Below are 13,615 nucleotides of genomic sequence, written 5' to 3'. Positions count from 1 at the left end.
ATGCAGCAGGGAGGGGGAATAAGCAGAAATAGCACACCCTCTTCTATTAACATAGGCATCTGCTGGAAGTAAAGTGCTTCTATGATCACAACAGCACCAAGTGGATTCCACCAGAAGCCAATTGCTTTTAAGGGACTTTATACACACACAACATCAGATTCATAGCCAATGGCAGTACAGAAGTCCTACTGGGCCAAAGTTTACAACAATTTCAACAGGATTCCCTTGTAATTGAGTTAGTAAATGAGTAATTTATTATAATATTTAAAATTAAATAATTTCCTCTAAGGGCATATCCACGACATCTTCATCAGGAATAGTATTTTGTTTTGCTCAAGAACAGTTTATTAAAATTTACACATAGGTCAGAATTCAAAGAACCCCATGTGCAAGTGGAAAGTCACATTCACACGGAAATGGCCAACCATCCCCTTGCAGCCACCTCACGACCTACTGCGCCAAATCTTCCTCTGAGGTGCTTTCTAACCTTCAAGAGGCATATTTTCAGAGCCATGAAGGGCTGCAGTGGGAAGGTCCCCCTCTGAAAAATCCCTGAGTTGTTCCATGTGCGACCCGTTTGGATCCTGAATGCTTCTGAAGCATTTGGATAAAATTACCACTTTAAAAATGACCTGAGTATTTTAGTATTATTACTGCTTTATGAAAAATGCTTTGATACAGAAAACCACTTTTAAGAAAATGTTTTCACTATCTCCAAAGTTAGAACAGCAACATTCATGTCCGAGTTCCTGCTGAAGGCATATAAATCACAGGACACATTTCTTGCTTTCACTCAGCTAGATTTCCTAAAGAGGTTACTGCAAACCATCATGGCCGGGTCAGAAGTCTAACACTGCTTTTAAAGAACACTGCCATAAGCCTGATCTAATAACTCAAATGCTATTGCGTCTGCTTTGGCCAAACACTTTCTGAAACTGACAAAACCTCTGCTTTTGCTCTCCAAATGTGTGTGTTTCTTTTTATGATCCAGGTATAGCAGCTCCAAACATTCTGCTAATCGTAAGAGTAGAAAATTTATTGCACTTTCCAAAAAACCCCCCACAAAACTGAGCAGAAAAGTCCTCTTCCCTACAGGGAAAGGCTGTCTTTTAACACCCCCCATGTTAATAAATTCTATCTTGTTCTAGTTTTACAAGGAATCAAATGATTTCAAATGATGAGGTAGAGCGTAAAAAATAATTGCTGATGCTCTGCATAGCATACCATTCACAGCTAGCGTGAAAGACCTTCCGTTTCAAGCCTTTGCCCTTTACCTTGAAGTGGCCAATGCTTTCTAGTGGTGGTTTGGGAAGGAGAAGAAATATCACACCATTTCTTTCTTTGTTGAGAATGAAGAAGTGATGAAGGAGAGGTGGACAGAAGTGAGGAAAAGGGGGGAGAAAAGATAAAAAGATAACAGGTGTGAGACATGAGACACGGACAGCAGAGGTTGGAGGGCATTTACAGATGAGTACAGAAAGGAGAAAGTTAGAATTTGTTATGTCGCTAACGGTGCATGCTAAAGGTTAAAGAGGGATGCATTAGTATGCAAAAAACGAACCTCAACGATCAGGAAGAATACTCACCGGCTACAGGTTACAAAAGAAGAAGAAAAAGAAAAAGAAAAAAAAGAAAAGAAAAAAATAGTTCGATAAAAATAAGTTCTGATTCAGCAGGGTCATTGCTATAAATAACACAACCATACTGGCACAAACATTTCTTTCCTGTTTGTGAATCATTTACACATTTCTACCAAAATTATCTGCAATAAAATATGACATGGCAACAGTTGGCTTCTCCTAGCTGAAACAGTTGGTTTCCCATGAAAAAGAAATGAAGTTCTTCCTAAAATTCTTCCCGTAGTGCTAAAGCATTTTCCACTGAGCAAACTCCACTGAGAAAAATTCACCAACTTGCAAAAGAAATATAAATGCTAAAGAAATACTTAGTGTGGTTTCTGGACACAGAATAATTTCTTTAACTTGGCAAGTAACTGGAAATCAATGATAATGCATTTAGCTTTAGTAAAAATAGGAGCCAGGTAAGTCTGACATGTACACGCAGCACAATTCTAGGTAAGTGTACCTGGAAGAAATTCCTACAGTGTTCAATGGGATTTACTCCAATGTAAGTGTGCACAGGATTGCAGCCTTACTGTATCTGAGTTTTGTTTGATAGCAATGGGTGAGTAGATTAATACTGGGTTTCTCTTTTCCTTCGTATTTTTTGTTTCACGTGTGAGGCATTTTTGGTTTCTTTCATGTAATAAATGTTCACTTTAATCCCAAAGCAGGTGATACTAACGTCAGTACTAATGAGCATAAATGCAAAACAAACCTTCAATTGATGAAAATGCAGAACTAGAGCCTAAAAGTGCAGTAGTGATTAATATGGAAGTTGACAAATATATATATTTTAGATCACCTGCTAGCCTTCAGTTTTAAACAAGTGGGGGAGAACTATTATATTTGCATTCCACCCATCTTACAAGGAGGTGATAAAATCCACTATCTGAACACTCCTTAGCTCTAATTACAAAAGGGATAAGAATAGAAAAGAAAGTATGTGAGGTTTCAGTATATAAACATTTAGAATGTTATAAACAATACGGACCAGAGCTAGGAAAGATATAAAAAGGAACTGAAATACAAAGGAGGATAGGTTCTTTTACTTAATAAAGATAGACTTTGGTGCAATTTGTAAATCACTCAAGTGGTGTGGTTGCAGCTCAACCATGCCTGGGTTGAACAGTGCTCTTAAAACATCTGAATGATGAAATAAATAGTGCAGACTAGCCAGGATTACATGGGCACCCATGCCATTATGATGCCACTGTCATTATGTCATTCAAATTACTGGAACGGCTCTGGATCCAGCCACAGGGAGGCAGAAACCACTCTGCTCAGTTTATGCATGCATTTACACAAGCAGAGCTGTTTAGATAAGAGGAAAGTATGACAGGTAAGTGGTCATGATAAAGATTATAACAAGTATCGTGGAGGGGGATTGCTTAGTAAATGTTACTGAAAATCAGCATCACTGAAAGGAACTTCATGTGTAACTTTTTCCAACATGGTGATTAACTTTTGTATTTGACATGCATACATGCATTTTCCCACTGGAGTTCACGTAACTGGCTGCAGATGCATGCCATTGGTTCACCATTTCTTGTGGCAGAAAACACCTGTTCCCCCCACCATACACACAAATAAAATTTAAGACACAAACTTGAATGCGAGCAGGTTTCAAAACGAGATGTCTCTCAGATTGCATAGATTAAATATTGCTGGGGGATACTGCATAAATGCAGTATTTCTCTCTCTCTCTCTAGAAAAATAGGTGACTGTACTCATCATGAAGTTGTTACAGTAAGTACCGCACTTTTTAACAACAACAAAAGGAGGTGCCAGTACTGTGTACCCTTGAGCACCCCCTAAAAAAGCACTGCATAAAAGAGGATCAGATAAATACACAGAGTATGTCTCTATCAGTGGCCTTGAACCACGATAACCAGAAATATATTCTGTACATCTCCGATGCCATGGACTGGGGGAATCTGTCCTATTTATGAACCTCTGAATGACCAGTTACACGAGAACAGACTGAGCTATATGGATCTCTGCTCTGATAACACTTTTCTTATCACCATGTAATGCTAAGTGGTTGCCAATTCCTTACTTAGTTGCCTCTTGCTTCGGACATGCTTGAAAAATCACACTTATTATGAGTGATAGTGATGGGACTTCCTCTTCCTCCTTCCACTGCAGCCCCTCACACCTCCCAACCATCCAGAGCAGATTTTCGGGGGTACGCAGGGGCCTGCAGTCCTACTGTGCAAGTGGAAGTCTGTTCTACTTATGATTAGATACAATTAACTGTCAGCATATATCAGAAAACATTTAGTATTGTGTTGGATGCCGAAAAGCTTTTAGTTTGGTTTCAGCTAGGTGAAAAATCCAAACCCTCAAATACATGATGAAATAGGTAACTTGTTCAGTGTTGTATAAGAAACTAGTTGGGTTGAGGAGGACAGGTCACAAAATACAGTTTTATAATTCACTTTTAAATACTGTTTTACAAACAGTTCCAAATTGCTTGAATTCAATTTATGTGATAGATAAGAAGACCGTATCATCACATACAGAAGTCAACATTTTAATGATGATGATGTACTACTTATACCCCACCCACCCAACTGGGTTCACCAACAGACTGATGACTGGTGTTCAGAATCCTTATTCTTATCCATAGGTTAACATAAAAGTTAAATAAATATAGTGCCAGTAAATACATTGTCTCATCCTCCCTGGTGACAGGAACTCATCAGCAGTTCCTACTCTAACCTTTGTACGGTAAATTGACAGCAATGTGTGCAGGCTGGTAGTCCACAGTTTATAACCACAGTTAATTACAATTAATTGTACTGAAAGTTGCAGCTCCATCTTAAAAAAACGGCATACAAATGCCTCCTTGGATTTTGTGCATATTTACTAACAAAGGGAAAGTGATGTTTCCCTTGATAAACTCAGCCTGCACTCCCTCCTATAATTTCATTGGTTGCAGCTCAATCTTTCAGTTTGTTCAATAATTATCTGCATATACAATTTAGAAGAAATACTTAGAATTATTATGAAGTGATAATTCCTGAGGTTATTTTTGTTGCTCTTTGAAAATACGTTTACAATTATATTTGCACCTCATTTTCTGGGGAATCTTACCAAATTATCTATGCATGCAGGTAATTTTGCCAGAATGGGAACTCATCACTTAGCATACTTCAAAAATAATTTAGAAGGAATAATGTCTTCTCTGTTTATTGCAACCGACAGATTTAATTAAGCTGCAATCCCATACACACTTACCTAAGAGTAAAACCTATTGAATTCACAGTGAGATTTATCTTTGAACAGGACTGAGTTGTTAAATCTTTTAGGGTTGCATTTTTAACCTTTTATTTTCTGAGGGGAATAGTGCTGGCCATCCATCTTTTTTTAAAAAAGTATTTTATATGATAAAATCTGTCCAAGCAGCTGATTAATAATCTGTCCAAGATGTTTAACCATGAATCTATCATTAAACCAATTTCAACCCCTTATGATTTCTGAGTCACCACACTTACTAGTGTCTTCCCACTGCCGATAGCTCAATATTTGACCAGGGTAGTTCTTAAATATTTGTCTTCCTTTGTTTCAGTAATTTATTTCAGTAATTTACACCTTTCATTTACCATATCTGAAATTGTTACACGGTCATATCAGGCTGTAATACATCTGACTGTTTTGCACAGGTTTCCCACCCCAATCGACGTTTGTATTTCTAATATGATGAGACAAACTTTGGGCACCTATATGTCTGGGGGAAGAAGTGTTTGGAGATCCCTCCAGTGGGAGACTGGCATATTTCATATTAGGTCTCATTTATATGGACTCCAAAATAATTGGGCATATTACATAAAGGCAGGCAGATGTAAAGATGATGAAAAATATTTAAAAAATAAGAACCTATTTTTTTTTAGAACTATGATCTACATTACATTCTTTCCCAACTTCCCTATTCATGGAGAGATGTACTGACAGAATATTTCTCATACATATAAAAACATACTACCTCCAGAAGAATTTTAGCCTTATTACCCTGACATGTCAACACAAAAGAATGAAACTGAATCCACAAATTCTTTGCATCTAGAAGGCTCTGCATGCAATTCCTGGCATCTCTGGTTAATGGATATTAGGTAACAAGAATGGAGAGACTACTTGAGGCCTTTACAGTTGCCTCCAAATAATACTGGACACGATGGTCACTGAGCTGACTCAGTGTAAGTACTCCATGCTCTTTGAATACCAATATTCAGCTACAGATGGCAGCTTCCAGGTATTTCTTCCATATAAAAAAACAACCAAACAAGCAAAAGCCATTGTAACATTAAGATTTAAAAAACAGGATGGCAATGTCATTTTAATGCACTTTTAACAACAGGCATCATTATTACTTATCAGACAGCTGTTAAAATGTTTTTAAAAAATAGTTTTTAAAAGTACCTCTTGAATTCTGAAGAGGAGATAGAGAGAGGATCACTCATTCATCTCTCCAACTCAGCACTTTACAACTGATCTTACTGAGAAGCTATTTCAATCCATCTCAGAAAATATGCACCTGAGCATAAATTGTGAGGTACTCTATTCACTAATGGAGGAAGGCAAAAGCTTATGAAAACATATTTCTGTCCCTTATACACAAAGAAGCAGGTACCATAAAATTAGCTCTGCTACATATCACTTGGTCAGAAGCCTTTACAATCACTAAAACACAGATATGTAATTTTGCCTGTTTAAAATCAAATGGTGGACTTAATTAAGACAAAATAAGATATTAAAAATCACCATTAGGACCTTTTCGTGTGACTTTAGTATTTTTAACTACTGCCTTAATTTTATTTTTATTCATGAATGCTGTTGTTGCTTTTCACTCAGGCATTCATTTTATTGTGCACCTCTGCTTCTATTTCCTGTTCACATTCAGATAAAAATGATCAGCACTGGAAGGAAGTGAAAACATATGGCTTTGGGGCCCAAACATTTTTATTTATTTATTTCCTCTAAATCATATGTGCAAATCCAAATATAGCTGCATCAATTGTCTTCTGTTGGTGTCACTAGATTTCCATCTATTGTTTTCCGAAGAAGAAAACTGCTCTGAGTTTTTTTGTCTCTATTGCAAGTAGGTGAGTAATATCAGTGGTAATATTCTAATTTCTGCTTCAAGACAGCGTAACAGTTTGTCAGCAACAAACAAGTTATTTCTCCCTTTCCTTTCTCTGTTATATCGAATTCTAAAAGTATGTGCTAACATCAAAGAAAAGCAGTACAGGGTACAAGGCACACCACTGTCACCCAGTACTATTTGTTCATGCTGAGAAACAAAAGGTCAGACACAATCAAGTGTTACTAGCTCAACAGATGTCTCTCCCATTAGTTCCCTTAATCCCAGAACCACAGTGTTAGTGTTTCATGCAGACCTGGGGTTAGTAAAGACTAAAACTTGAAAAAAATGTAGTGGGAATTTCTCAATCAGTGTGAATTTCTCTTTCTTTTAATGGTAGAAAATAAGGGCAATCAGGAGAGTTTGCATACAACGTGGTTACAAGCTTAGAGCTTTAGTAAAAGATTAATAAGAACAGAGGGGGTTTTTTTGGACACTTTGTCTTACCTTCTGATAAAGAACTGATATTTAATGATCTAAAGAGGGGAAATAAAATAAATGATATAATCATCAGGAGTTCAAGAAATTATTTGTACAGGTAGGCCTTGAGTTATTCTAGATACCTTCAGTGATTATTCTAGATTCTTAGGGGGCAATCCTATGGCAAGAGTCATTGGGATGAGCAGATTCAGGTACGGCAGATCTCTGGCTCAGCCGGCTGCTTCCCAGTTCAGACAGGCTCAGCTGGCAGTAAGCCCCCAACCCTGGCTCAGCAGAAGATATGCTGTCGTAACTTGCTCATCCTGGCTCAGTTGGGGCTCAAACAGCTGAGATGACTTTGGCTGAGCCGAGGCTGGTATAAGTCCCCCCAAAGGGGCATTGCGGGGGTGGGACCAGAGAGCTCCAAATCCTTAGTCTGTTCAGCTCTGTCATGTGACTTTGCAACCTGGCATAAAACACAATGGTTTTCCTACTGTCTTCTGTTGAGTGGCATTTGGATCTGCTGTAACTTTACGTCGGCCTAACTTACACCGACTTGCTTTTATGCTATCTTCTTGTGCATAGGATTGCTCCCTGTGTGATTGTTTTATTAGTAACTGAAAATGCAGCATTGTATATAGAGGATTAAAAAAAAAAATATAGGGGAAAATGACTATGTAACCATTCATAGATTAAAATTAGAAAGTGGATGAGAACAGCAAAGCTTTCCTGGTTCCCAAATGAAGACTAAAATCAACCTTTCTTGAAGATAAAGTGCATCAACTGGGCTTACAGATCAGTCTTTAGATTGAGGAATCAAAGGTATCTAGGAACATTCATAAATAAAATGATGGTTTATTATAGATCAACAACTGAGTAGTTGTAGGTGAGCGCTCTAATTTGATAGACGAAGGATACAATTGTATTTGCCCAACATGCAGCTTCCTAAGCATGGAAATCTAAATAATTTTTTTTTTTTAATATCGGTAGTTTGACTAGAAATACTGCATTTTAAGTGTCTTCAAACAGAAATCTAGGCATTTATTGCATTCTTACCGGTTTCAGAGGGCAAATGGTGGCAAGGTGCTGGACAGAAAACCTGAGCTGCATAGTCCTCAAAAGTTGAAGGATCAAGATGGTGCTGGACAATGGTTTGCAGATATCGAGCTCTTTCCTCATAGCTAATTTTATTCAAAAGTTAAGGATCAATTTAAAGTTCAGAATAAAGCAGCCAGCATGACATTCTGATCAATGACACAACCACGTTGTTTCCTTTTAACCAATCTATTTATGCATATATTAATTTTATGATTCTAATTCAGAGCTTTATTCCTACCTATTCTGAAGGCTGATATAGAAGAGAGACCCCCTGTAATTATACAATATTTTAAATGAATATATTCAAAGGATCCCAATGCCCCACCCTATGTTCTTGCCTCTCACTTGAATGTGCAGTATCACACCACCTTTCTGTACTGATCTACCCATCTTCTTGAACCTAGAATACATTAGCTAAAACTCTTTATTGAGCTTGAAAGAGTTCAAGGTTCCCCAGAAGTTCTTCCTATATGACTAATAACCTAATATATCACCCTTCTGGAGCTGCCCCAAAGGCAGTGAACTCTTATATAGGTTCTGGAAGGGCTTAGCCACACCCACTGTCCAATAGAGATCAGTGTCACAGCAGAAACTAGAACAGCATTTTCAGCTTATGCAGAAGTCTTTAACAGGTATTATTCAACTTCCCATTGCTCATACAACAGCAGCTGAATACAGTGGTGCCCCGCAAAACGAATGCCTCGCAAGACGAAAAACCTGCTAGACGAAAGGGTTTTTCCATTTTGGAGGCGCTTCGCAAAACGAATTTCCCTATGGACTTGCTTCGCAAGATGAAATGTCTTGCGAGTTTTTCCGACTTTTTTTCCTACCCCCCCTTTTTCTAAGCCGCTTATCTGCTTATCCGCTAAGCTGATAAGCCGCTAAAAGCCGCTAAAAGCCACTAAGCCGCTAATAGCACTAATCCGCTAAGCCGTCAATGGGCTTGCTTCGCAAGACGAAAAAACCGCTAGATGAAGAGAATCGCGGAACGGATTCTTTTCGTCTTGCAAGGCACCACTGTACAAATGCTGGTGAGGCATTATCTCCAATCCCAATGGTGGTCATGGTTCTTGCTGGAAGCAACTTCCACTATCAAAGATAACACTTCGATAGTAATTACACAGAAATGAAATGTGAAAAACCTTCTGAATGCACCTCTGGTCAAAGGAAGCAAAGTAATTAAAACAAGTGACCATGCTTCTCATACTTCCTCAAATGGGTTGCATGTTATCTCATAAACAAGGGTTGTTGGTTTTTTTATTAAGGGTTTTGTAAACCCTTGCTTATAAGATAACATGTAATGATTTGAGGAAGTATGAGAGAAGCAAGGTTTCAGTAAATACATGTTACAAAATCAAATCCCCAGAACAGCACCCAACAGGATCTTTAAAAAATATCAGTGCTCTCAATGTTAGATTTTAATATCTAAAACTTAGTACTAAAAAAAACAGATTCAGAACGAAAAGTCCATATTGATTTTCACTTAAAAACAGCCTTCCCCATAATTCTGAAAGAAATTAAACTGTTCAGATAAATACCCTAGCTAAATCTGTGTATTAGGAAAAATAACTGGTCAATTATGCTATTGAAACAAGTAGGTATATTTGCAAAATGGCCATAGCATCCCTGTACCAGCGAAGAAAGTGTCTGCGGGACATTGACAGCAAAGTATTGTACTTCTTCCTTTTCCCCTACATCCTCTTTTGCTGATAATATTGACAAGAGACCAGTATCTTGAAGTGTTGTTGCTTTTGAAGAACCCTCTCCAGGCTTCTTGTTCCAGAGGGCCTGATTTTACCGTTAGCACAGAGAGAGTGAGAAAGGGAGAGAATATTTCTGCTGTTCATGAAAGCAACTATGGAAATGGTTGTCAAAATGTAGAACAGCAGGCAGCAACATACAATTATCAAGAAAAAAATACCATGCTGACTTTGTGTCATAGGCTGATTTAGTGGGATTCGAAATCAGTTACTTTCCTCATACAATTTGTAGAAGTTGTCTTGCTGTACTCATTGGATTATTAATCTTTCTAAAAACAGGATTTATTTATTTTTTGCATGCAGCTCTTTTGGCTATTTCTACTGAAGCAATGTCTTCTAATGTCATTTAAATGTATTTCTTTCAGAAGACGAGAAACACTTGGCAGGAGTTCCATTTACTTATTTTTTTACAAATGAGACCTATGAAATCTCAACAAAGAATATTCCCCTCTTTAGAGGAGATGGGGCTGAGCTCCCCTTGCTGGAAACTATTAGGTGTGTGTACACACATGTGTTCAAGAACCATGGAACACAATTTCTGTTCGCCTTGGGGGAGAAGACAGCAACCCACTTTCACTCCATAAGGATGTCTGGCATCAGTGGCAGCAGGAAGGGGAAACTGGACCTTGAGCACATGCACCCAATCCTTTTGGTGACAAAGACCCTAAATAATAATAATAATAATAATAATAATAATAATAATAATAATGATAATTTGGCTGATGGATGGGCAGCATGCTTTGGCAGCAAAGGGGCAACTTCCTTTCATCACTAAAAGGCACTTAAAAGGAAGATGGGAAAATCTGGCTGCAGGAACACGTCTGCTCACCTGCAGAACATAATTCCTCTCCGCTCACAAATCCCAGTGGGTAGGGGATAACATCTGCACTCTACCCCAGCCTTTTCTTTGTTAGGGACATTTCCCAGCGATACGGAGAAAGCATGCAAGAGCAATAAACACCAGTGCTGGCTTTTGGAGAAAGGTCAGAGATGTTTGTGCCCATTTTTCCGCACAGATAGTGTGTCTCTAAGTTGGGTAGCTACCCTACCCTACCTTGCTTCTCTCCCAGCCCCCCTAATAGATTTGTGACTTTGGAAATGGGTCCATGAATTTTTACAATTTGAGCCCCCTCAGCTTAAAGCAAATCACCCCAACAATGCAGCGTACTCATTCACTACCTATCAACTCTTTCTTAGGCACCATAGCCAAATATTCTTCCTACCATTAACCTTTCTTGCAACCAAACGAGCAATTCCTCCCTTTTCCACCTTGAAAAATACCCTTCTTTGATTCATATACCCCCATTTGAAAAGCCTTGACTTATCTTTGGAATGGGGAACTAACAATGGGTTGTAAGGAATGGTATAAACATTTTAGGTGCTTACTGATGTACAAAATATTAAAACTAATAAAGATTCTCTCATAATTATATATTTTTAAAGAAGAAGAAAACATACTAAACCCACACTTTTGTCCACTATATTTCAGTAATTAAGTGGACTGTGCATGACAATAATTTTCACACCTAGGACGCAAATGTGCAAAAAAAAAAAAAAAAAAAGGAGCTTTGACTTACAATAGGTAGCCAAACCCAAACTACTTCTATTATAGATCTTCATTAGATTCATTGCTTATGCTCATCTGTCCCCTTAAAACAGGGTTGCAGTCCAAAAATTGCTTTTGAAAACACCATAAATAGCAACATTAGGACACGGAGGAATAGAAAACCCTTTTGTTGTGAAGGTTCTTAGGTTGTGGGACATACACAAGATTGAGCCTTAACACAGGAGAGTAATATAGCACAGTTTTTAAGAGGCTGTATATAAGTGGTAGAGGATGAAACTGATGGTTGAAGTCTAAATAATACTACATATCTCACAACTTGTTGAAAAGCACTTTTTTCCATTGGGGGAGATTCACAGCTGCTGAATTTTCTGCAGTTAATAGAGTCCTTTGATTCACAGCAGTGCCCCTTGCACAAAAAATACTGGCCTTTGTGTATTACCAGAAACTAATTTTCTATTTGGCTGAAAAGGGAAAAATTGGGTTATTGCTTCTCCCTCCTACAGAGCTTTTCATTATGCCTGATGCACTCAACTTCTAAGCTCTTCTGAGAAAAAAAAATAACTGAAGAGGCAAGAGGTAGAAAAATGAGCTTGTTAGCACATTAGAAGTGAAGTATCTTGGTGGGCCCCAGAAATTCCCAGTGGTGTGTTAACTTATCACTCTATGCATGCTGGCACTGATAGTCTCCCAATTGAGCACTCTCTTTTCGCACCAAAGGTGCTGCCAGGAAGCAAAGGCTGAAGGCCCACAGGAGAACAGCCTGCTATCAAAACAAGCTGTTTTTAAAAGTCTGTTTGAATGGGTAAAACGCTTTATGAAAAGCAGGGTGGAGACACCTACCTACTTTTAAAATGCTCCTGTTTCAGAGGTCTCTAAATGAAACCTTTTAGGTTTAGTATATATATATATATTTAGTACGTATACACAAATAGGACAGAAGTGAAGTTATTATTAGTATTAATATTATTTATTAAATTTCTATCCTGCCCTTCACTCGGAAGTTGATAGGTTTACAACATGAAAATACAAAATGGGAACACAAAATGCATGATAAAACCAAAACAAACTAATAACCTCCCTCCCACAAACATATCTGAAAGGCCAATGCCCTTTCAAAGTTAATGCCTTTGATGTGATTGTGTTTGCACCTTGAGCTCCACAGAAAGGATGTACACAGCATCTTGGGAGTTGCTGACCATCTTCTCTTACAGAGGAAAAATGCTTTGGAAAGCTTATCTAAGAGAAGACAAAATACAATGCTTCCTTGCTAGCATTCAGGAAAAACGGGCAAGAATTTTGCAAGTTCTCCCTTCATAAGAGTAAGTTTCTGGGCACCATGTGTTGGTCCAACAAAACCCTTGCATACTGAAAAACCTCCATTTAAGCACCAAAACAGCATGGCCTTGAAGTACATATGAAGGTAGCCAAAGTCAATCTTATCCTTATTCCACACACTTCACATACTACAATCTAAACAACAAAGTGGGTAGCATTACAGATTCTAAAAGCCATCTGTCTTGTGACCTTAAGTTCAGAGCTTGACTTCGTGTTCTGCTTTGGGATGCTCTTTTAGCTTGTAGCTGGTGTAGAAAGGCCTGTTTATCACCTGATGGGGAAGAAGCATATTTTTGCTTTATAGTGTCGGGTTGCATATAATTTAAATTACCGCATTGGTTTATCGTCTGCTGCAAGCACAAGATGGGCTGAAAACACCCTCTCAACAATACCACCCGTGCTACACATTTTAAAAAGCAGAGGCTGGCATATAAGGATGTCCAGGAGGAAAATAACAGACGAATTTTCAGGAACCACTTCCAACCAGCGACATTTTCTTTTCCAGTTCCTGAGTATCTTCCAGAAGTGGGACGGACCCAAAATATTTTGCTGCCTGATGTGGAGAAACAGTTATTACTCCCCGCTCCTCTGCATCAATGTGCACAATACCCCATCAAATTACTTTGGCCCCTGAGGTAGAAAATCACCGAAGGACTCCGCTCCTTCCATAGCA

At 38.3% G+C, this 13,615-nt stretch overlaps 1 protein-coding gene across 10 annotated transcripts in view; it reads right to left on the bottom strand.

Annotated features, from left to right (window-relative positions):
• Positions 1 to 13,615, bottom strand: part of RALGAPA1 (Ral GTPase activating protein catalytic subunit alpha 1) — a 129,005-nt gene that overhangs the window by 2,166 nt on the left and 113,224 nt on the right. For 4 of the 10 annotated variants that reach the window (XM_079954057.1, XM_079954061.1, XM_079954063.1 and 1 more), the window contains 2 exons: positions 8,239 to 8,363; positions 1,225 to 1,339 (listed from right to left, as the gene is read on the bottom strand). In XM_079954057.1, the coding sequence (XP_079810183.1) occupies positions 1,225 to 1,339; positions 8,239 to 8,363 (240 nt within the window). Of the gene's footprint in view, positions 1 to 1,224; positions 1,340 to 7,209; positions 7,239 to 8,238; positions 8,364 to 13,615 lie in introns of all 10 variants that reach the window. The other 6 variants (XM_079954059.1, XM_079954065.1, XM_079954066.1 and 3 more) reach the window with 3 other exon arrangements.

The sequence above is a fragment of the Podarcis cretensis genome (assembly GCF_951804945.1).
Source record: "Podarcis cretensis genome assembly, chromosome: 1".
NCBI lineage: Eukaryota > Metazoa > Chordata > Lepidosauria > Squamata > Lacertidae > Podarcis > Podarcis cretensis.
Note: the sequence above shows the minus strand (reverse complement) of the source record. Positions and strands in the feature narration are given on the sequence as shown.